We start from the raw sequence: 23,806 nt of genomic DNA on the forward strand, positions 1-23,806 counted from the left end.
CTCTGCTGCAAACCTCAGGGTCTCAGCGTTTGGCTTGCATGTCAGACAAACAAACCTGGCTCGGCAACACTACAAAAAGTAAAATTGTTTTATTTCTTTCCCAGTCTAGGAAACTGGGGAAAAGAAGCCAAATGCAGCAGCAGCAGCATGAAAATAGTTTAAAATGAATGAGTGTGTGGACCTAACACCAGTCCAAGGTGCTCAATGCAGCCACATAAGTGTACCAGTAACATGAATGATGGAGAGGGCCTAAATACGAATACCATCTAGGGCCTCTAAGGCTGATGCTAGAAGGAAGTCAAAGTTTCTTCTTTCTAGGTATGCAACTGCATCCCTCCATATCCTTCCTTCCCTGATTCTCTCACTGATTACTGATACCACTCCCCACCACCTACCACTATGCTACTCTCCTTGACACTCTGGCATAAGTGTGGATAAAGAGCCCTTTCTTTGCCTCCTTACAGCAGAGCCAGAATATTCAAATGAACTTTGCTAAAGAATAACCTAAAAGAATTTTCCACTCTGAGAGCCTGACACAGTTCATTCACCTTTAATAAATGAAGCAGTGATGCCAATTCAAAAAGTCTGTCTGGGGCTTCCCTGGTGGCGCAGTGGTTGAGAGTCCGCCTGCCGATGCAGGGGACACAGGTTTGTGCCCTGGTCCAGGAGGATCCCACATGCCGTGGAGCGGCTGGGCCCGTGAGCCATGGCCGCTGAGCCTGCGTGTCTGGAGCCTGTGCTCCGCAACGGGAGAGGCCACAACAGTGAGAGGCCCGCATACCGCAAAAAAAGTCTGTCTGATTGTCAAACCTCAGATGACTGTGAGGCACACACCCAGTGAGGACCCTTTTTAGGGACCCTTCCTTCTAAGTCCCAGTCTCCCTCTGTATGTTTGAGGGCAGATGATTATACTCTACCCATAAATACAATCTCAGACATCCCAGTTCTTCGAATTCCAGGCCAAGGTGCATGCTGAACCAGCCGTAACGCCCATCTAGGTCTTGTCATCTTAGTTCCAGTTTCCTGTCTAAAGATCTGACTATTCCCCAGGTAGTTCTTCTGAGAAATGACCTTCATTTTCATGTGGTACTTGGCTACCCACAAAGTATGGCCTCATCTTTGCATGTCCTAACGGTTTAAACATGATTTAACACAATGCAAGAACCTTAATCTTTATAAAAGATACATACAGGTAACTAGTGGGTGGAATCCTTAACAGCATTCCTTCCCATCTTGAATGCCTGTGAGTGAGATAAAGGGAAACTTAAGTAACTCATATACTTGGAAAATTGAATAAGCTTGCCCACAAGCTTGTCATCAAAATGTATCCTGTGAGGAAAGTTTTTCCCTGGATGAAAATTCTTGCTGGCCCTATAACATTCTGTGGTTTTTTGTTAATTAAAAATTATGATGTAATGTTTTATACATATAAATGGATGTGCATATATATTTTGAAGCATAGTACTATAAATGAACACCAATGAACCCTTCACTCGACTTGGGGACAGTGGGCTCCTCCCATATCCCATTCTTCTGCCTCCCCCAAATCATTATTATCCTGAATTGTGTTCATGATGTCCTTGCCTATTAAAAAAATTAGTTGTGTACATATGGATATATCAACAAACAATTTATTCAGCTTTCCTGGAGAACTATTGAGCTTTATAAAAATAGGATTATACTGTATGTAGTCTTCTGGAACTTCCTTCTCCATTCAAAATTATGTTTTAAAAATTCATCCATATTGAATAGAAGGAAATACAAAACAAAAGAACAAGAATGGTCTTAGCAGCATCCTTCATAATTCTAAACTGGAAGCACTCAAATTGTCCTTCATCCTCAGGAAGGATAAATATATACACACAATGGAACCCTATCCAGCAATGAAAATGAATAAAATACTGCTGCCCTCAACAATATGGATGAATCTTATGAATATAATATTTACAAAAGAAGCTATACACAAGAGAGTTTGTGTTGTATGATTCCATTAACTTTCAAAGCAAGCAAAATTAATGTATGGTGTTAGCAGTTGGGACAGTAGTTACCTTAGAGGAAGTGGGTAAGTGGCTGGGAGAGGGCATGCGAGTACTTCCTGGATACAGGTAATGTTCTATCTTTAGATCTGGGTGGTAGGTACATAAGGGTGGTCATTTTCGAAAAAAATTCGAAAAACCGTCAAAGTGTCTACAGTAAGTCCCCTACATACAAACCTTCAGGTTGCGAACTTTCAAAGATACGAACGTGCATTCATGTGTCCAGTCACGTAAGTTAGTTCACGTGTCTGGCGTACATTGTCACGTGTGTGCATCCTCTACAAGTGGTTGTGCTTTTGTGTACTTTACTGTACAGTACTGCTGCTGTGCAACACAAGGAGCTTACTAATGAAGACCCGATGGAATTGGAGGCTCAGAGAAAGGACGAAGAGAGACAAGAGGAAGAAGAAGTAACTGAAGAACCGAAGAGATTCACGACGCAGGAAAAGGCAAGGGGATTTTCTTCATTTGAGGAGGCAATGTTAGTTTTTGAGGCACAGGACCCAAACGTAAAATGGTAAATGAAGGTTGCAACAGCCATTCAGAATGCAATCCAGTATTACTGTCACCTATGACGAGAAAAAAAGAGCTACTACCCAGACATCACTGGATAGTTTTCTCAAGAGGGTAGACAGAATTAAATCCAGCAAGGAACCAGAACCTGTGCCATCAACGTCAGGCGTGAGTGACATGGCAGCTCACCCTCCGTCTCCTGTTGCTGACGATCCTTCAGCTCTACCATCTCCCACCTCCTCTCCCTCCTCCAGTCAGTAACTTCTTGCCTGTTCACTCGATGCCAGCCCCTGTATGCCAGCTGTTGTACTATACTACTGTACTTTTCAAGGTACTGTACTGTAAGATTTTAAATGTTTTATTTTTTGTGTTTGTTTTTTATGTATTATTTGTGTGAACAGTATTATAAACCTATTACAGTACAGTACTATATAGCCGACTGTGTTAGTCGGGTACCTAGGCTAATTTTGTTGGACTTAAAAACAAATTGGACTTACAAACGTGCTCTTGGAACAGAACTTGTTCGTATGTAGAGGACCTGCTATACTTATGATATGTTCACATTTTAAGTTTGAAAGTGTTACCCATATTGTTGCATATAAATGTAGTTCATTATTTTTTTTCTTTGCTGTATAATATCCAATTTTGTAAATATAATTCAATTTATCTGTTTCCCTGTCCCTGAACATTCGGGATTTTGTTTGTTTTTTGCATTTACTTATTTTATTCAACAAACAATGCTGCTACAAACATATTTCTTGGTGCACATATGTAAGAGTCTCTTTAGGGGAAGTGTATATAAGGAATTTCTAAGTCTAAGGGTATGTTAATATACAACTTCAGAAGATTACATCACATTATTTTCAAATTTACATTCCTACATTTCAACAGTGTATGGAGATCGTATTCTGCATCCTTACTAACCCTTAGAATTTTGCCAATACTATGGTATTCCGTTGTGGTCTTATTTAGATTTAATAATTAATGAGGTTGAGTATCTTTTCATGGGCTTATAAGCCATCCTTTTTCTTCCTTCTGCAAAATACCTGTTCATGACCTTAGTGCTTTTTTTCTGTGACTGACTGTCTTACTCTAATTGATTTGTGAGAGTTCTTTATATAATCTGGAAACTAATCACTTGTGGGTTACTTTTATGAAAATATCTTCTCCCAACTTGTGGCCTGTCTCTTCACTTTATTTTACTTTTGAAAAACGAAAGTTTTTTAAAAGCTTTTTATTATAGAAAAGTTCAAACACCACAGAAGTGGAGAAGATAGTAAAATATATCAAAGCACAGATAATAATAGGAACCTTCACTCATTTTCAACAATTATCAAAACATGGCCAATTCTGTTACCTCTTTGTCACCACCCTCATCTCCCACGGGATCATTCTAAAGCAAATCCCAGATATGTCATTTCATCCATAAATACTTTTATACGTCTGTGAAATAAGGATCTTATAAGTATTACCTTTAGATGTTATTTTGCCATCTAGAAAGTAATTCCTTAGTACAATTAAATATACAGAGTATGCAAATTTCTGACTGTTTCATAAATAGTTTTTATAGTTTATTTAAATCAAGATCCAAATAAAAGCCATACATTTCACCTTTTATGTGAAGAGAACTGGACTGTTTAGTACTTGGATGTTTGATGTAAACTGTTTGTCATAGGAGGCTGATTTTACTCACCAACCTTTACTACAATCTCACAGTTGCGGTTATAAGAAACCAAGCAATATGTAAGTATTGAGCACTTCGTTACCAAGTTAGGATATCTAAAAGCATTCCTCTTTGCCAAAACTCATTTTTCAAATAAAATAAGTAAATTACTCTAATAGATGAAACATTAAGCACAATACAAAACCTCATTCTTTCACAGTATAACTTCTCGAACCTGGTAAGATGTGAGGTTAAAAAGTGGCAAATCTTGGGCTTCCCTGGTGGCGCAGTGGTTGAGAGTCCGCCTGCCAATGCAGGGGACGCGGGTTCGTACCCCGGTCCGGGAAGATCCCACGTGCTGCGGAGTGGCTGGGCCCGTGAGCCATGGCCGCTGAGCCTGCGCGTCCGGAGCCTGTGCTCCGCAACGGGAGGGGCCACAACGGTGAGAGGCCCGCGTACGGCAAAAAAAAAAAGAAAAAAAAAAGTGGCAAATCTTCTCTTACTTGATAAAAGTCTCCTGACATTCCACCCATGAGCTTCCTCCTCCTCATCTCCCTGAACTCATACAGGAGTCTCCCAGGATTCAGTGTGAAGACTTCCTTCTTTCTACCCTTTCACTCTCTTCCCGATGGGTTCTGGTCTCATGATTTTAAATACCATCTATTACATACAGATCTTTCCCCAGAACTCCTCCTCTTCACTTCTCAAAGTTAACGTGTCCCCAACACTGACCTCCTCTTATTTTCATCCACAAACTTTCTCCTCCCAGTCTTCCCCTTAAGTTAATGGCAACCCCATCCTCCAAGTCAGTACAGAGACCCTGCAGCTATGCTTAACTCTCAGACTCCACGTCAGTCCATATCCACAGCCTATTAGATCTAACTTCAAAGGATCTTCACCGTGAAATCCCATCTCATCACCTCCACTGCCTCTGCCCTGATCCCAGCCGCATCTTCCCTCTCCTGGACCACTGCCATTGCCTCCTAGCTGCTCTCCTTTCTGTCCCTCTGTTCCCTTCAGTCCGTTCTCAGCACAGCGCCGGGGTGCGCCCGTTACAATACATACGGCTTATCAAGCCTAACACTGTCTGACCCGCTTTAACCTCCAGGCCTCGCGTCCCTACCTCTCCTTCCAGCTCACTGCAGCCAGCTGGTCACCTTCCCGCCTGCCTCAGGCGTTCTGCTTGTACTCACGATTCCCTCCCTTACAACGTCCTCCCCCGACCTGCCTGTGGCCGCCCACTCCCATCTCCTTTCTGTCCTACATGTCACCTTCTCCATGAGGCCTCGTGACCTCCGAAAGGGCCTCTCCCGGCACTCCGTCTCCCTGTCCCAGCGCACCTATCACCATCTTCCAGACCGACATTTTGTGCACTTATCGTATTAATCTATCCCCCAACCCTCAAGAAAAATGTAAGCTCCAGGAGGGCAGGGAATGCGCTTAGTTCAATGCTCCATCAGTGACTCCTAGAAAAGCTCCGGGCACACAGCAGGCGCTTAATAAATACCTAGGCACTAGCCCCTGCGCCGGGCTTCCGCTCCACAACACGCTGCAGGGCGCCCCACTCAGGAAGGTCCACCGCCTGACATTAAGCGGATCCAAGGGCCGCCCTGCGCGTGAGGCCGGACAGCCCGTCAGTGCGGCGAGCGCGGGGCTCGGCACCTGTGGCTCCCCAGCGACCATACTGCGCGGATGCATCTTACCTCTCTCTGCAAGACAGCAAAGGCCTCGAGACGGGCCACACCAGAGCCAACGCCGGCTTTTTTCTCGGGGAACGACGAGCGCCGGCAGAACAGCGCAGGCAGTCGAAAGCTTTGGCGGGAAAAACTGGGGCGCGCGGGGCATTCTGGGAGCGCGCGGGGTTACGCTTGGGGTCGCGGGGCGCGCGGGGCATGCTGGGAGCGGTACTTCAGAGCCGCCGGGAGGACGCTGAGGATCGTGGGCCCGCGGCCCGGGAGACTGAGGTGAGGAGGCCGTGACCCGGGAGACCAACTTCTTGTCTGAGCCAGAGACTGAGAGGGTGAGTCGGGGAGGTCGCTGCAGGCCGGGCCGCCTCACCGGGAAGCTCGTGCGTTCGCGTCCGGGGGCGAACGCTCTGAGGGCGTTGCTTTGACAGGACGCGCGCGCTGAAGAGCTAGTTCTAGCTTGTGAAAAGGAAAAACGTAAGGAACAAAGAGTCGTTCTTTTACGAAGGCCCACAGGTTCCAATAGTAGGGCACCTTATTTAATCGGTAACTTACAGAACTGCCTTTTAAATAAGGTGCTTAAGCTAAATAAAGACCTTGGAGATGTTTCCACCAGTTCCATGCTGTGCGTTAAGAAGATGGGGCCCGGCGGTGCGGGGTGGGGGGGGGCGTGGGGGCGTGGAAACTGGCCTGTTGACCTTGGAAGGCATCGGTGGGCCAGCAGGAATCCGACCTGCAGGCAGGCTTTTTCCCACCGAGGGCCCCAACAGAGGGAGAAACTGCAGCTCCAGAGGGGCCGAAAGTTGCTTAGACCTCACAGCCTGGGCGTTCACAGCGAGTTTGGTTCTCTTGGGGTTTTTGAGTCATCACACGGAGAATCTTGTAGGTACCCGTTCCACCAGGGCAGAAATGTGGTCAAAATTTTATTTTGGAGCCAGCAAGTTTTCCATTTGTCAGCTTGGACGTGAAAGATGCTAGTCTCTGATCAGTATGTTAATTAACAGTTCATCTGTATATGTTATATATAGTATATCCGGGTTTCGAGCCTTAACATTACAGTTCGTATACAATCTAGGAAAAGAAAACAAACTTTTAATTTGTAAATTTTGCCAATTATGAACTGAAAAAAAATTGTTTTAATGTAGTTCTAAATAGTAAAATTAAATAACTTCTCACCTATTCCTGAACAGGTCAGTGTTGTTTACATACAGTTGTCCGAGCACTCTTGGAGGATTGACAAGAGAAAGGGAGGACCACTCGCAGGAATTTCCTGGTGACTTTGCTGGAAGATATTTAAAGGAAAAGTGAGGCAGAAAGTACTTTTAGTGGGAAATGTGTTTTAGAAATGGAAGTAACAGATCTCTAACTTTCGCCCATGTCTTTGACCTACTTCCATTAAAATATGCACAGTTGTACCTCTGGGCCCAAGCCATAATCAGTTCTTTGTTTTATATTTTACTTTATTTATTATTGATGCCCTTTACTGAAACGCTTCAGAGGAAGTGAATTTTAGCAGAATTGTGAAGTAGATTGTGTTGGCCTTGGAACTTTGTACTTCATTTTTATTTTATTGTATTTATTTATATTTTTGGCTGCACTGGGTCTTCATTGCTGCACGCGGGCTTTCTCTAGTTGCGGCGAGCTGGGGCTACTCTTCGTTGTGGTGCGCGGGCTTCTCATTGCGGTGGCTTCTCTTGTTGCGGAGCACGGGCTCTAGGCATGTGGGCTCAGTAGTTGTGGCTCGTGGGCTTCAGAGTGCAGGCTCAGTAGTTGTGGCGCATGAGCTTAGTTGCTCCGCGGCATGTGGGATCTTCCCGGACCAGGGCTCGAACCTGTGTCCCCTGCATTGGTAGGCAGATTCTTAACCACTGCACCACCAGGGAAGCCCTGTACTTCATTTTTTTAAAAAAAATATCACAACAGGAAGCATTTACATAGGAGAGTAGAGCAGAGAGAAGGAAGGACTGTTTCCATTTTTAATATCAGAAATCATCTTGATTAGGTATTTAACACCTTGTGTGACTTTGTTTGTGTTAATCATTTCCAAGAGTACTTCCACTTTTAAAAGAACCTAAGTGATCTTTAATGATGAAAATTTTAAGCACTGTGGTACTTGAGTGAGAAGGATGTGTGGGCAGCAGAAGGGCATTGCCACTGCTCCTCGAATGGCACCACAGAGACGTTTGGTTCCTGACATCAGACCTAAGGCTGGTCACACTCCAGGTTCCAGGACTGACATGTTACTACTTTTCTTCTTAAAGAGAGAAACTATGAAGGTGTTTAAAGGTTTGAAGTACTAGAATACCAGTTACCTTCCCTGGATGTATTTGTGTGCCCTAGAGAAATTGAGCTTAAATTATATGCTTTACTTTTACATTGCAGCTTTCTTTTCTGTCGTACAAAAGATAGACTCCAAACGTATGCCCTGTGAATTATCAACTGTAAAATGTGTCCCACATAGAAGTTTGAAAGCCAGATAATTAGTGGGAAAGGAAACTAGATAAAAATTTAGAGATCTCAGTAAACATTTTCTTTCGTGTAAGATAATGAAAATATATTCTTCAACTTTGAAGTGCTTTATAGAGATAATGTGAAACAGCAGAAGACTTTGCTATACATTTTGATTTTTTTAAAATTATTCTTGTCATAGGAAAGATTTCATTTTCCTGAAAACAAAATGAAACTTAAGAATAGCCAGAAACTTTAGAAGGAATTTGTTAAATAAAAACAATATAGTAGAAACATATCTAGTACCCAGAACAGAGTAGGCATTTAATACACATTGCTGTGGGGTTTTTATATTATTTGTATTCAAATTATTCTACTTGTTTTATAGAACTGCAGGTTTAAAATTCTAGCTTATATTTTTGGGGTGACAAAAGTGTTCTAAAATGTATCATGATGGTTGCAACTCTGTGCATATAATAAAAACCATTTAATTGTACACTTTAAATAGGTGAATTTTATGTTATATGAATTACATCCTTATAAAACTTGTACTCCCCCCCCAAATTCTAGATTATCGTTAGAAAACCTCAAAGGTAAAATGTGAATGATATTTAACTGCTGATGTTTGCTAACTTGTTTTTATCATCTTATACTAACACATATCAAATATTCTGTAATGGATTGGTATTGAAACCCTATTGGTAAAATAGTTTGCTACCCTTTTATTGTTGTTTATTTTTAAAGGCCTGATTACTGAGACATTCAGTCAACAAGAAAGTATGAATGACTCTAGGAAGCAGTCACTGTTCTTCATCACACTTCCAGATTTACACAAACTCTGTGCTGTCAGGATAATATTGAGTAATGGAGTGGCAGATACTGAGATGAGGAGTACACAGTTGAAGATATGCAGGTAAAAAAACACATCTTATAACTTTTTGAGACCTTTAAGAGCTGTTTTAGTAGTATCTCCTTTAAAGCAAAATACTCATTTACTCAATTTGTTTATATAATTTTGAGATAAAGGAATCCAGTTTTGTTCTAATCAGGTATATTGAATTACATTTAGGGGAGGACTTGAAATACTTGAGATAGACTATCTCACTGTTGAGTTTTTATATTTGCGGCTTCTTGTGTGATATTTTAATTTAAATATTTTATAGACATTGATGAAGTAAGTCAGGCTCCCAAAACATAGAGACAGTAATTAATAAATATATATGAAGTACCTACTGTTTATGAAACACTTTAGGAGATACTGTAAACATTTTAGATTAATATAATTTTTAAATTTTCAGGTTGATATAAGAGTATTTCTCAAGAGTATTTCTCCAAGAACTATCTTGAAATATCTGACCCAAGATAGTCTTTGAAAAACAGCTTAGTTGAAGCCTAAAGTCACTGTGATTACTGAGGACCCACCATGTATTTAGTCCTTTAAATTGTTTGAGACATTCACAAAAGAACTCTTAGAATACATAACAATATTATATCTGTAACTGAATTTCTTGGAGAGGAACAAACACGTATAAGATTGCTAGGGGCCAGAAATAAGACACTCTTGGGGTGTCCTCCATTTTGCTCTTATTTATAAAACTTTTCTCCTGCCCACTGTATATTTTCCCACTCGAGTGCAGCCAGGAGTCTGTACCCTTCCTGCTAAGGTACAATTTAATACCCATTGAGCATTCACTTGTGACCCCTTTAGGAAACAAATAAGTAGAAAACCTTAAGAGAGATTTTTTGCTGTTCACCCTCATATGGGTCATGCCCATAGAGAGGGGTGTTTTGACTCATCGTTCCAATCACTGACAAAGAGGCTGGAACAGAGAGAGCAGAGATGTGGTTGTGTCAGACAAAGGCAGGCCTTGCAAAAGCACGTACCTGCTGCACCACAGTTCCAGAAAAGATGAGGCCACCAGAAACAGATTGACCCATCTCACTTTTTGATGTAATCCCACACACACTCCTGGTTTTTAAAATTTGTTTCCTTGATGATTAATAGTTTTGAAATTTTTACATTTCCACCTCTATTCACTTTTATGTTTTTCCCATTTTTTCCAACAAAATTATTGATGGTAATTTGAATTGTAGTGATTGTTGTTGTAAGTTCATTTGGCTTTTGAATACTGTACTAAAACCACTACCCACTTCATTCTGGCTTGGAAAAAAATTCCTTTTTGAAGAAAAAGAATCTAGTCAATAGTTCTCACACTAAAGTAGTTGATAACTTCACTGATGGGTGAATCCTTAGACTCTTTCCTCCAGTGCTTCTGACCACTACTTTAAAAAAAAAAAAAAAAAGGGGAAAATGGAAGAAACAGGAATTAAAAGAGCTGGATTCTTCACAGTGGTTTGACTTTTTCAAGTCTATACTTAAGATAGAATTGGAGTTTTAAAAGAGAAATTTTGGGGACTTCCCTGGTGGTCCAGTGGGTAAAACTCTGCACTCCCAATGCAGGGGGCCTGGGTTTGATCCCGGGTGGGGGAACTAGGTCCTGCATGCATGCCACAACTAAGAGTTTGCATGCTGCAACTAAGAGTCCGCATGCCGCAACGAAGATCCCACGTGCTGCAACTACGACCTGGCGCAGCCAAAATAAATAAATAAAATTAAAGAGAAATTTTGGTTCACAGATGAAAGGAGTTAGGAAACAGATGCATGGACAAGTTTTCATATTAATATATCTAAAACTTTATAATTCTCTTAATTCAAATCTTGCCTGATTGCTTACAGGGTCAAGGTAACATGCTAAGTGTGGGGAGAGATACAGAAATCTATATACAGTCCTTGGCTAGAAGAAACTTAAACTTTTGATTGGAACTAAGCAATTTTTTTTTTTTTTTTTTTTTTTTGCGGTACACGGGCCTCTCACTGTTGTGGTCTCTCCCGTCGTGGAGCATAGGCTCTGGACTCGCAGGCTCAGCGGCCATGGCTCACGGGCCTAGCCGCTCCATGGCATGTGGGATCTTCCCGGACCAGGGCACGAACCCGTGTCCCCTGCATTGGCAGGCAGAGTCTCAACCACTGTGCCACCAGGGAAGCCCGAACTAAGCAATTTTTAAATGTTCTGGAAAAGGAAAAACAGAGTGGGCAGTCCACTTAAAAAATTAATACATTTCATCTCCACAGGCAATTGCTGTTTTTGCACCAAGATATCCTGACATCACCTGTACCTGAAATATTTACTCAAATTTGGGTGGTGATGGCGGTTAGTATTTTAACATTTTATAAAGTATTATTACTAATTATTGGGAGCAATATTGATAAACATTAATTCATGTATTAATTAAAGCTCAAATTGAACATGGTTTATGAAGACAAATTATGTTGTGTTGTAGGTTGATCAAACCATTAACAGACTTTAACTTTGATATACCTGATGTTTAAGATCCATTTTTGTGGCTCTAAATTCATATTTAGTTTTCCCTGTCATTAATGTTAAGATAAAGATTATCAATGAATAAAATACGTTACAGCATAATTTTCAAGATAGCACAGACTTAATCCTTTTCTTATATTTTATTTTTTAGAATTACATTTAATATAAAAGAAGAAGTTTCTTGTTCCAGCAAATCTCCAATTGTTTTTAAAGAACTTAGGTCAATAGGTTTTTTTTTCTTTTGAATTTTTGAATTTTATTTTATTAATTTTTTTATATTTATACAGCAGGTTCTTATTAGTTATCCATTTTATACATAGTAGTGTATATATGTCAATCCCAATCTCCCAATTCATCATACCATCACATGCTGAATAGTTTTTTTTAATTTGGAAATTTCATTAAAATTTTTTCTTAGTAAAATTAGAACAAGAAATATATTTCCAGTGCTGTATATAACTGGGAATGATAAATGAAGTACCAAGAATCTTTATAAAAATTATATTATCCTGAGATTTTTGTCAAAAATCTTTCTGAAAATCCTCTTATTCTGAGATTTTAATTCCCCAGAATCCAGTGAAATCAATATTTAATAACAATGCTGATAAGCCATTCAAAATCTTCTTCTGGCCTTTTATTTCTCTTCTAGGTTTTATGGTTGTATGTCCATCTTTTATCTTTTCATTCTTAATATAGCTATTAAGAAAGACAAGCTGTTGGTGAACAAGTAGACAGTAAAGTCTCTTATTTGTGTTCTTTTCTACCTGAAAAATTTATGAAACAAGGAGGACATTGTTTTAGAGTTCTAGTAAATTCTAGTACCCTAATCTTAGCAAGAATAGTAAGAGGAAAATTGCCATTTAAAAATATGTTTTACTTTCTTACAAAGATATTACATGCTGTAAAAATTTTTACAAAAATATTTAAAATAAAAAATGGGATTATTATACATACTATTTTGAAACTTACCTTTTATTTCCCCTTTAACAGCCTGGGTATTGTTCTGTGTCAGTATATATATTTTACTCATTTTTAAGGATGTGAAATATTTCATTGTATGCGTGTATAATAATTTAATTATTACCTTCTAATGCTCATCTGAGTTTCTAGTCTTGTGCTATTATAAACAATGCTTCAGAAAGTGGAAATTATATCATTTTTATTTATCTGGTAGTTTCTGTGGGTTAAATTCTTAGATGTTGGATTGCAGTACATTTTAAACTATAATCTACATGCTGCTAAATTGTGCTCTGAAAAGCTTGTACTAGATTACATTTAATAAATAGTGTATGAGAGAACCTATATTTCAGCATCCTCACAAACACTAAATATTAGCAGTCTTTGTGTATCTGCCAATTTGTTAGGTTAAAAATATCAATAATATCTTCTTTTAATTTCTGTTTCATTGGTTAGTTGGAACACCTTGGCCTGTTGAACTTTCTCTTGATCTTCCACTTGTGTCCATTTTCCTTATTCATGTTTAAGAAATTATTGTTTATTAAGAAAGGTATTAAATATTTATTATATGAAATTTATTGGCCTTTTCATTTATGTGGTTTCTGGATTCAGGTCACTCCCAGAAAGGCTTTCCTCACTTTGGAATGTACCCACAGATTCTATTTCAGGACGAGAATGATTATTACCTGCTTCTTTCTCCTGGGCATAGAAACTGTTAAGATGATGGCCCTCTGCTTTGCTGTGCTGTATAGTGTTTAAATTCTTTATGTAGTGCATTATTTAATAATATATTTATGTTAAGTCCTTCTTATCAATGTGGATTTTTTTAATAGATACCATTTTATAAAGCTGGAAAACTCAATGCCTATATTGAAAAATGTGGAGCTAAGGTAAGTTTTTAAAAGGATAATAATTCCAGATGTTGTTTCTATTGATTTTGTATTCAACTTCTTTTGTCAGTAAACAAAAATTGGAGTATCTTTGTCATAAGTTATTGCTATGCATGTGAAAGAACCAACATTTTTTTCCCCAGAACAATTATTTTGTGCACATTTAATAGAGAAAGGGGGGAAGAGTCTTAATTTTGTTGGGTACTTTCTTGCAGGCATTTTATGTGGCATAATTTCACTTATCATCTGTATCTTCCAAGGAGTGAATGTCCCCATTTTTACAGATGAAGAAAATGAAACCCAGAGAGGTGAAAGTATTGTCCACAATCGTATAGCTAATAAGTAGAGGAACAAAACAGTGTAGATTGTATTTCCCGTGGCGGTGAGTGTCTGGATCTTAGCAAGAAAGAAAAATGAATGCGTGGAGCTGAGCACCGGTCATGTCTCAGTTCCTCAGGCCGTGGAGACTTGGCTGGGGCGCCCGTCATGTGTCTGCATTGATCTCTGAGGCACTGCATCCTTGGTTATCCTAGCAGCCCATCCAGGCATCGCTGCTGGCTTCTGTTCCTAGACCTAGTGGGGTTCGGGTTAATGAGGTTTTCGGTCATCTCCAAGATGAGATGCTTTCTTTGAGTTCTAGGAGGATGATAAGATCTCAACAATACCCGGAGATTCTTTGAAGTTCCCTGAGAAATGTTTGAATAACCTGAAAGCTGGTTTTAGCCATCATTTACAATCTGTGGGAAGGCAGTATTCTTTCCCACCTTTGTGGAGCCTTCATGATGATGCTCAGTTTTTCTTTATATAGATATTTTCTACATGATAATAATCACAGCAGAGATTTATTGCACATCTATAATATACTGAGCACTTTACTTGTTTCTGGAGATAAAGCTGTGAACCAGCTTTCATGGTTTCCTGCCTTCATGAATCTTAAAGTAGGAAATAATTCCCTCCTTTTTACCTATTGGGTGACAGTTATCTTTGGCCCGCTCACTTTTCTACATGCTAGCAAAGGCAATGGCAGTGTTTTCTTCTGGGCTACATTTGTAAGGACGTTTGTATAGCAAACAGCCCTGAGAAGTTTCCTCATATGCATGTGCTCTTCCATATGTAACTGAATACTCAAGGAGGGACTCCGCTGATCTCAGAGCTTTCTCTCTATGCAGCTCTCTTCTCTCAGTACTTAACCCCCAAACTCTAGCTTCTTTGGCCTCCCTGGACTCTCAGTTCTGTCTGCTCAACCCACGGAGCCCACTGCCTCTTCCAGGATTCCTCCTCCCTGCACTGCAGCCTGGAAACCCTCTTTAATCAATATGCTAGGGGTACTCATGAGTTTCCCATCTGATCATTAAAAATTCTGTACAAGTAGAGATACTCTGCTGGTTGCATGTGTGCCCATGTAAATATTTAATTGTTTTGTGTTATTGAACTAGAGTGAACCATAATGAGAAATACTACAATATAGTTCTGGACTTGTTTCCTTTGTGTACAGCAAAATACAAAGTAAAGTTTAAGGTCCTAGCACCGGAGCTCCAAAAATTTAGGCTGATTGAGCCAGGATAAGCAGGTAGAATTTGCCCATTATAGTCATAATTTCAAAGTGAATATATTTTAACACTTCTTTAACTTTAGAACCAGCTAGGATTAGCTGTAGTGATGACTGTAACTTATATCCAGGATAGCCCAGTTTGTTAGGTGGTGATCTAAACACACAGACATTTTTCTCTGAGTTTATAGGGACATAACAATTGCTGTGAACTTGCCCATATTTTGTGCTTTAATATTTTAGGTGGAGGCTCCACAACAAGTAATTCCTGTAATTCTTCAGAACTGCCTTTCATATTCACTCACAGCTAGACTTGCTCCAGCCTGGAATAAAGCTGGCCATCTCTTGGTGCAAGGTGACTTTATCTCTTTCAGTCATTGGAGCTTTCTGAACTAGCTTACTGCTACTATGTACATGTGTTTTTAATTTTAAGATATATTATTTTTAGGGAATGGTTTTTAAAGCATAGCCCCAACCAAGCATTCTCAAGCAAGCCCACATCAACATAAGTGTCATCTCCTTACTTTGGGATTATATCCAGAGGGCTCCTAGTGTTTCTTTGAAAAAAAATGTTTTTATTATAGAATACTTGACGTTTAAAGAGGAATAAATATAAGTTATGGAGCATTATAATAAAATGAACACAAATTACCAGTATTGTTGGAACCAAAAGTCTGTTCAAATTTTTTGTTGAGATCTAACTGTTTTCTAAATATTTTATACCAGGAATAAATATTTGAGGGAAGAACTGGGTATTTCTGTCCTTTTAATTGAAGAGATACTTTTTGACTGATTATATTTTTTCTCTGAATTGTCATTATATAGTCATATAAAACTTCATTTAATTTATTTATTCATTTATTTATTTTGGCTGTGTTGGGTCTTCATTGCTCCACGGGCTTTCTCTAGTTGCCGCGAGCGGGGGCTACTCTTCGTTGCGGAGCATGGGCTCTAGGCACATGGGCTTCAGTAGTTGTGGCACGCAGGCTCAGTAGTTGTGGCTCATGGGCTCTAGAGAGCAGGCTCAGCAGTTGTGGCCCATGGACTTAGTTGCTCCGCAGCATGTGGGATCTTCCCAGACCAGGGATCGAACCCGTGTCCCCTGCATTGGCAGGCGGATTCTTAACCACTGCACCACCAGGGAAGTCCCTAAAACTGTATTTTAAAGCATTTTCCATAGCTTTGATAATTTTACATAAAAAGGTTATATTAAGCATGATTTATAAGTTTTAATGATATGGCATATCCTATGAATTTTTTCAGGAAGAGAATTTCTTTCTCAGATGGGAAAGCAAAGTGCTGTTGGTAAGTAAAAATACGTAAGTTAATAGTTAAAACATTAATATAATAACAGTTGTTTAAAGAATGATACAGATGGTTAGGTTGTTAAAATCTTGATTAGTTTATCAGAATTTAATCATGTATTGTTACAATCACAGTTTTACTCAGGAAATCACCTCTGGTTCAAAATATACATTCTACTTACATAAGAAAAAAAATTCACTACTCTTAATTGGAATAAAAGCTATATTTTAAATTTCTCTACTTAAAGAAAACTGTGACCAAAAAGGAGTTTAATTCTGCAGGCATTTATAAAGTATAGTTTCCATAGCCATATCATAAGAATTCTTTAGTAGTGTTGTAAGTAAAAACTTTATTTCTTTTGAGTACATGATTCTTTTTCTTCTTAAAAAAAAAATTGTCTAAAGAGACACAGATGATTTAAAACACACAGTTTACAATATGGTTTAATCTGATTCTTTCATTGATGTTCATGGTTGTATTGCAGGTAGACATGTTCCTAAATAGTAGTCCAGAGATAGCAGATGGGGGAAATCCTGAGCCAAGTAGACATTATTGTCAGTCATGGTAGCTTGTACTACCATCTGGCCATAGCCTTAACTCTCAGACTAGCACCTATAATCCACAGAGTATTTGCTCTGAGTTGACTTTCAAGCTGAAGCCTATTTGCCCTCCTTGCTCTGGTTTTATGTTTAAGTTGGACAGTGGCAGTCACTGTGCATTAGCTCTGGATGAACGGGTTCATTACCTAAATTTAGTTCCATCCCCAAACACTGTCAGGAGACTACAGCTGTCAGAGGTTAAAGATAACAGTTTAGGAGAGCAGAATTCCTCAATCATGTGTTAGAATTTTTTTCTTCTAGTTTTACTGAATGTAATATTCTATGGCAAAACTGACAAATTGTAGATGTATAACACTACCAGTACACCAGAAGCCCCCTTGTGCTTTATTCCAGGTACCACTATCTGACTTGTATGAGTAATTTTAATCACAAGAAAGCAAGATAGAAGCCTTGGGGCTCTGAAAGATCTGGAATATATCTGCCAGTATATTTGAGGACATTTGTTAGTAAGATGAGTGAAGTCAAAAGCATGGCCTGGTTCCTCTTCTAATTTAAGAAGAGCCTTCATCTTTCACATATAATAGATGTCAGACTTCTAAAAAGTATTTTGTTGAGTTTTCCTCTCAATTGTGGGATGTCTCATTTTTCTTATTGTAACCCTACCTTACAATTACATGCCAACATATGCTTTTGTCTTCTTTTAGATGTCGTATCTATAGACCATCAAATATTATATGGTGATTATTTGAATTTTACCATGTGTGAAAAAAATCCGTTCTTAACTGAGTTTCCAACTTGAATAAATTGAGTTAAATTAATTTCTTTTGTTACTAAAATACTTAATTTGATAGGATGGAGTAATAATTCCGGAAAGTTCACAGTTAATAATTTTATTTTCAGTATTAGACATCAATGTAACAGAAACTCAAGTTTGTCTAAGCATAGAAGCGTACACAATCAGACTGCCACCACCTCAGGTACCACATATTTTATTTCTATAATTAACCTTACTATACTTACTATATAATTAATATATTTATTATTATTACTGATATGCTAGGAGGTTTTAATTTTTAACAAGAAGAGTGATAAGAAAGTTTTTATTATCAAAATCCATATTATTAAATGCTTGCTATGTTGATATTGTCTTAAATCTGTTTACCAAAGAAAACACGATTCTGTCAGTATAACACAGATCTAATTATATTACTCCCTTGCTCAAAAATCTTTTTAGGTGGCATTCAAGACTCCACAACCCTGCCCTGCCTCGGCACCCACTGCGTGCCTCTTCTTTCATCTCCAAATGTTAAAAATGCTATTTCAGCTCATACTAAATGTAATAACCCCCCATTGGCATTATTAGAGCTTTTTTTCTCATCTATTTTTTACTCATAACAGTTTCTTCCTTCTTAGTGGAAGGATATGTCTTTTATTTTGCTGATTCTCATATCACCCAGCATAGAATCTTACACATTAATGGTAACTCAGTAAATGTTATTTTCCTTCTTCTATGACAGTGGTTCTCAACAGAGAAGGGTGGAGGGCAAAATTAGTGATTTTGTTCCCCATGAGACATTTGTAATGTCTGGAGAAAACTTGGCTGTCACAAAGTGGGAGGGGTGTGTTGCTACTGGCATTTAGTGGATAGAGGCCAGGATGCTGCTAAATATTCTACAGTACACAGGACAGCAACCCCACTCCCATCCCCACAAAGAGTTTTCCAGCCCAAACTGTAAGTAGTGTCCAGATTGAGATACCCCACTTATAGCACAGATGACTCTTCCTTTGCTTAGAGTGCCCCTCTGATTGGCTATACATTATGCTTATTCTTTAAGGGCCAGCTCAAATGCTACTTTATTCATTTCTCTATAATTTTTTGATTACCTGTTATGTTGAGGCAATAGACAAGTCAAAAATGAATAGGATCTACTTTCTGGCCTTCAAGAGTTATGTAAGCCAGTAGGAAAGCTGACCTGAATATAAATAATTGGAACTGTCACTGAGTCAAAGCCCGTACTGCCCGCTGCACGACAGTCCAGTAAATTGAAAGATGAGGTGTTGGAGCAAGGAGTAGTCACTTGCCAGCAGACCGAGGCTGGTGGGCTAGTGTCCCAGAGACCCATCTTACCCGAGTTAGAGTTCAGGCTTCTTTTATACTAAAAAGGGAGGGGTGTGGCTAGTTGTTGCAAACTTCTCCGTGCCGAATCCTTTGTTCTTGCGGCTGTCCATGTAGGTCAGGTCACGATGTTCCTGTAAACCTCCAACAAGACAAATGTTATTCTCTGTTCCACAACTTTCTATCTCTATATGAACGAAAAGTGTTAAACCTTTAAAGGTCAAACCTGGGAGGCAGAGCCTTGAGAATGGGCCATCATGTATATTTCAGGTTTGTTCTTCTCTGTTACAGAATGGGTGGCATAACATGAATATCTGGTACTGATGAGGAACCTTCCCAAGGCTCCAAACCCACTGTGATCTCTCACTCTCTTTTAAACCTTCACACTACTCTTCACCATGCTCACATACTTATTTGTATTTTTGTTTATTTATTTACTTTAATATTATTTATTTATTTGGCTGTACCAGGTCTTAGTTGCGACATGTGGGATCTTTGTTGGGGCATGCGGGATGTTTAGCTGCGGCATGCAAACTCTTAGTTGCGGCATGTAGGATCTTGTTCCCTGACCAGGGATCGAACCCGGGCCCCCCTGCATTGGGAGCACAGAGTCTTAGCCACTGGACCACCAGGCAGGTCCCCCTATTTGTATTTTTAGAGTTATACTCATTTCTGTATCTCCAATTTGCCTTATAATTAGCTTCTTAGGGACCAGTATTGTGTTTTACTGCCCTTTGAATTTTCTACAGATGATACTTCTGTTCTATATATCTGAGATTTGAACCAATTAGAGAATGATAAAGAAGAGTATGACGTATAGAGATCAGAACACCACCTTTATTACTAGGATGAGAATATAATTTATCATCCAAAATGAACACTTTTGAGAGTGAAAGGGACACTAGCTAACCTAATGGGATACTGGCCCAATGTGTATGAACTGGGATATGTTAAAAATTAAAAGCAGATCAATCAAAATTGTATTTATTAAGAGTTTATTGTGCATAAAGCTATAGTTTGTGAACTGGGAGTCTTCAAACCAACAGTGGAATGAAGCTTAGAGGTGTGTTGTTATAGGACAGCTTATATAGCAAAAATGTGGAAGCTGTTTAATCTTTATAATGATTGGTTATAGCAGTGGGGTTTCCAAATGACAGGGGATTGGTTAAAAGTTATTGTAGCATACCACTTTGGAAAACAGTGTGGTTCATTTATGATTTTTGGAGGCATTTACAAGAAATAATCTAAGTTAAATTTTGCTTGTGTTGCAGAATAAGCTAAATTAGGTTTTGCCTTTGTAGCTTAACTGGTATTGTCTGCCTAAGGAATTTTCAAGTTTGGTCTTCATTTTAATTATTTTAACAGATATACGGTCACACTGTTTATTACTCAAAAAGAAAAACAGCTACTGGAGAATGTGACCTGTCTGAACCCTAGAATAAGGTAGATTGACCCACAAACTTATGGCAGTAACAGAAACCCACAGATTCACTTGGGAGATCAGGCACCATTCCCAGTATGACTGAGAGAATACAGAACACCACTCTTTGCCAGCAGGCCAGCTCCCAAGAGGACGAGGTAGGAGTTGTCCCAATTTTACCAACCAGATAAGCCATCCCATCTGCCCTGGGAGGGGTGAGTGAAGGAGAGTTACATCATGAATATGTGTTAGTAGATCGTTCTCGACATGGAAGCAAACACCAGAAATGGGGGCGATACGCTCCTCTCTTCTGTTCAACATTTACACTCAACAGATGCTTGTTCAGTTTATTTAAATTGATTCCCTAAATTATAATTGCTCATCAGTTCCTCTAAATCTCACTTTGCTTATACTTTTGATATGTCATTTTTCACCTCCAGACTGCTATAAAAATTAGTTTCGGGCTTCCCTGGTGGCGCAGTGGTTGAGAGTCCGCCTGCCGATGCAGGGGACACGGGTTCGTGCCCCGATCCGGGAAGATCCCACATGCCGCGGAGGGGCTGGGCCCGTGAGCCATGGCCGCTGAGCCTGCGCGTCCGGAGCCTGTGCTCCGCGGCGGGAGAGGCCACAGCAGTGAGAGGCCCGCATACCGCAAAAAAAAAAAAAAAAAAAAAATTAGTTTCATACATGTCTATGTTCCTACTAAGTTGTAATTTCTTTGAGAGTCTGGGTCCTGCCTTATTTACCTTTGTTCCCAGTATACTAAAAGATAATTGGATTGAATTTTCATTTTATCAAAATCTAGTATTGGTTATAGGTCCGGAGGGGGGAATAAAGGTGAGGAAGGAGGATATTAACCATCTCTCTCCTTTCTAGTTCATCTTCTACACTTTCACTCTCCTTATTAAAAATCTACCATGGCTTCTATTATCAATAAGATGAAATCTCAACTCTTTAGTATAATATACCAGTTGACCCAAATTCATCTCCCCCATCATTGCTCTCCAAGTAGCCAAACTACTAATTGTTTCTCAAAGATAACATGGTCTTTCATACTTAAACGTGTTTGCTCATACTGTTCTCCAAGCTTGTCGTGTCCATTCTCTGGCTCATCTTCCCACTCGTCTTTCAAGGCTTATTTCAGATATCACCCCTCTGTGAAGACTTACACAACTCCCAAGACTCACCTCTCTCTGTGCTCCCCTGGCCACGTGTATCACATATTCTTGTCCATGTAACTATCTCATTAAACTTAGAAGTCTTAGAAGGAAGGGCCTGTGTCTTAATGGATTTTTCTATCATCAGAGCCTACCATAGTACCTGTCACTCCAGTAAATATTTGTGGAATGAGTGGAAGGTTGAGTGGAGTGGAAGACTAATTTATATGTTGAACTAAGTGACATTTGTTTCTATATCCTCTTTAACTCCTGTGGGCTACAAATTGTAGTTTTCTAAATTCTGATCTTTGATCCTATCTTGGCAAATTTTAAGACAGTTTATCATAATTCATTATGAGAAATGGGATTTTAGCCTTTATCTTTAGAGTTTAAACGGATTCAAGAAGTATTTGAAACAATAATTTACTCATTTATTGAATTTTAGACTATTTTAAACTTTAAAATAATGCATTCCTGACAGTTAAGTGTTTAAAAAGAAATTTATATGCATAAACTGCTGTTTTACTGGTGGATGCTTTGCGATTATAATTGAATCCACAGTTACATGAGGAATAGATTCCAGAATAGCATTATGTAATCTTAAGCTATTTGCCTTGATCATTTAATTATATGGAAAATTTGAGAAGTGGGCACCTGGAAACAAATTTGTATTTATTCCATAGACAACTATTTATTGGTTGTCATTATGTATATGTGCACAGTGCTGATGGAAGACATCTTTTCCTTCCAGAAGTTTTTATCTTGGTCAGAAGAAAAGGCATGCACACACAACTTACCAGGAGAAAGGAACATTTCCTCAGCACCGGTTAAATTCACACACCGAAAAAAATCACTGTAGGCTTAGAACTACATTAAAGTCCCCAGTTCTGCACTTATTAGCAGTGCCTCTTTGGGCATGTTACTTAATTGCCCTGGATCTCTTGTAAATTGAAGGTAATGATGTTTACCTCATACAATGTTAAGAGGTTAATGGGATAAAGTACATTAAGTGTACATAGTAGAGGTTCATAAAGGATGGCTATTGTTATTACTTCATAAGTAAATTGAGACACAGAGTTTAAGTAATTTGCTGTAGGTCATAAAGGTGAATAGATTCAGGATTTAGATTTTGTCCTTCCACTCTCTTCTTTCTACTACACTACATACTTCCTTCACCTAGCCTTGGGTTCCTTGGCTCAAATTTTTATGTCCCAAAGAGCCTTACAGAAGTACATACCTAATAAGTATTGAGTAAAAAACACAACAACTGAATCGCAGTTTTTTTGGTAATAGAGTATCAAAATAATTGTTATAGGAACTATGTTTCTTTAGGAATTCAGAGAAAAAGGAGATATCTGAGGGAATTCATATTTGAAACCTTTGGAACTTTGACAAAATTTTCCTCTCTTGAATCAGCTCCTTTTTTGATTTCTCTGAAACTGTTTTGGTATTTTTTCCCCGGAATCTCCTCCATTGATTCATGGCTCATCTTTCTCTTATCATAGTGTAAATGTTGCTTATTACACTGTAAATGGAACCTTTGGGTTCCATTTTCAGCCCTCTTTTCTTCTCCTTCACAGGCTCACCCATTCCAGTGGTGAACCTATACAGTGATACCTCCCAGACATCCTTGTGTAATTTCAGCTTGTCTGTCCTTTCTCTGATACTTTCACATGAATGTACTAATGGTACTCAGACCCAGTTGTGTCTAAAACTGAATTATTTACTTGTCACCCTCCCTAGCCCCAACTCTGCTCCTCCTTTGAATTTACTCTTTTGGTCACTGGCATCAACAGCCAGTAAGTCACCCAGCCAGAGGCTTCAGGGTCATCTTTGGTTCTTGCTTGCTATATCCAGTCGCTCTTCAATAGTCTACCTTTGTCTCTGAACTCTCTTCCTCTCTGTCTTCATTTCCAGTGCTCTAATTTAGACTCCTTTCCTTTGCTTGAACTATTAAAATGGTCTCCATTTTGGCCTTCCTGTTTCCAGCATTTTTCCTTCTTGTTCTCTAATTTTTCCTCACAGTGTCAGCAGAGTTCTCTTTCTAAAACAGAGGTCCCCAACCTAAATATCTCTAGTATCTCAGTGTTGCCTAGGGAAGATAAAGTCCAAATTCTTTAGGTT

General features: G+C 39.1%; 1 protein-coding gene across 1 annotated transcript in view; it reads left to right on the top strand.

The window, feature by feature from the left end:
• Positions 1-9,097: 9,097 nt before the first annotated feature.
• Positions 9,098-23,806, top strand: part of LOC308626985 (uncharacterized protein C18orf63) — a gene marked incomplete at its 3' end in the record, with an annotated part of 29,512 nt that continues 14,803 nt past the window's right edge. Inside the window, exons 1-6 of the mRNA XM_081252589.1 lie at positions 9,098-9,258; positions 11,479-11,557; positions 13,519-13,575; positions 15,368-15,479; positions 16,388-16,429; positions 17,890-17,966. Of these exons, the coding sequence (XP_081108715.1) occupies positions 9,125-9,258; positions 11,479-11,557; positions 13,519-13,575; positions 15,368-15,479; positions 16,388-16,429; positions 17,890-17,966 (501 nt within the window). The 5' untranslated portion in view covers positions 9,098-9,124. The remainder of the gene's footprint in view (positions 9,259-11,478; positions 11,558-13,518; positions 13,576-15,367; positions 15,480-16,387; positions 16,430-17,889; positions 17,967-23,806) is intronic.

This window comes from Mesoplodon bidens (assembly GCF_964165515.1).
Source record: "Mesoplodon bidens genome assembly, chromosome: 13".
Classification (NCBI taxonomy): Eukaryota; Metazoa; Chordata; class Mammalia; order Artiodactyla; family Ziphiidae; genus Mesoplodon; species Mesoplodon bidens.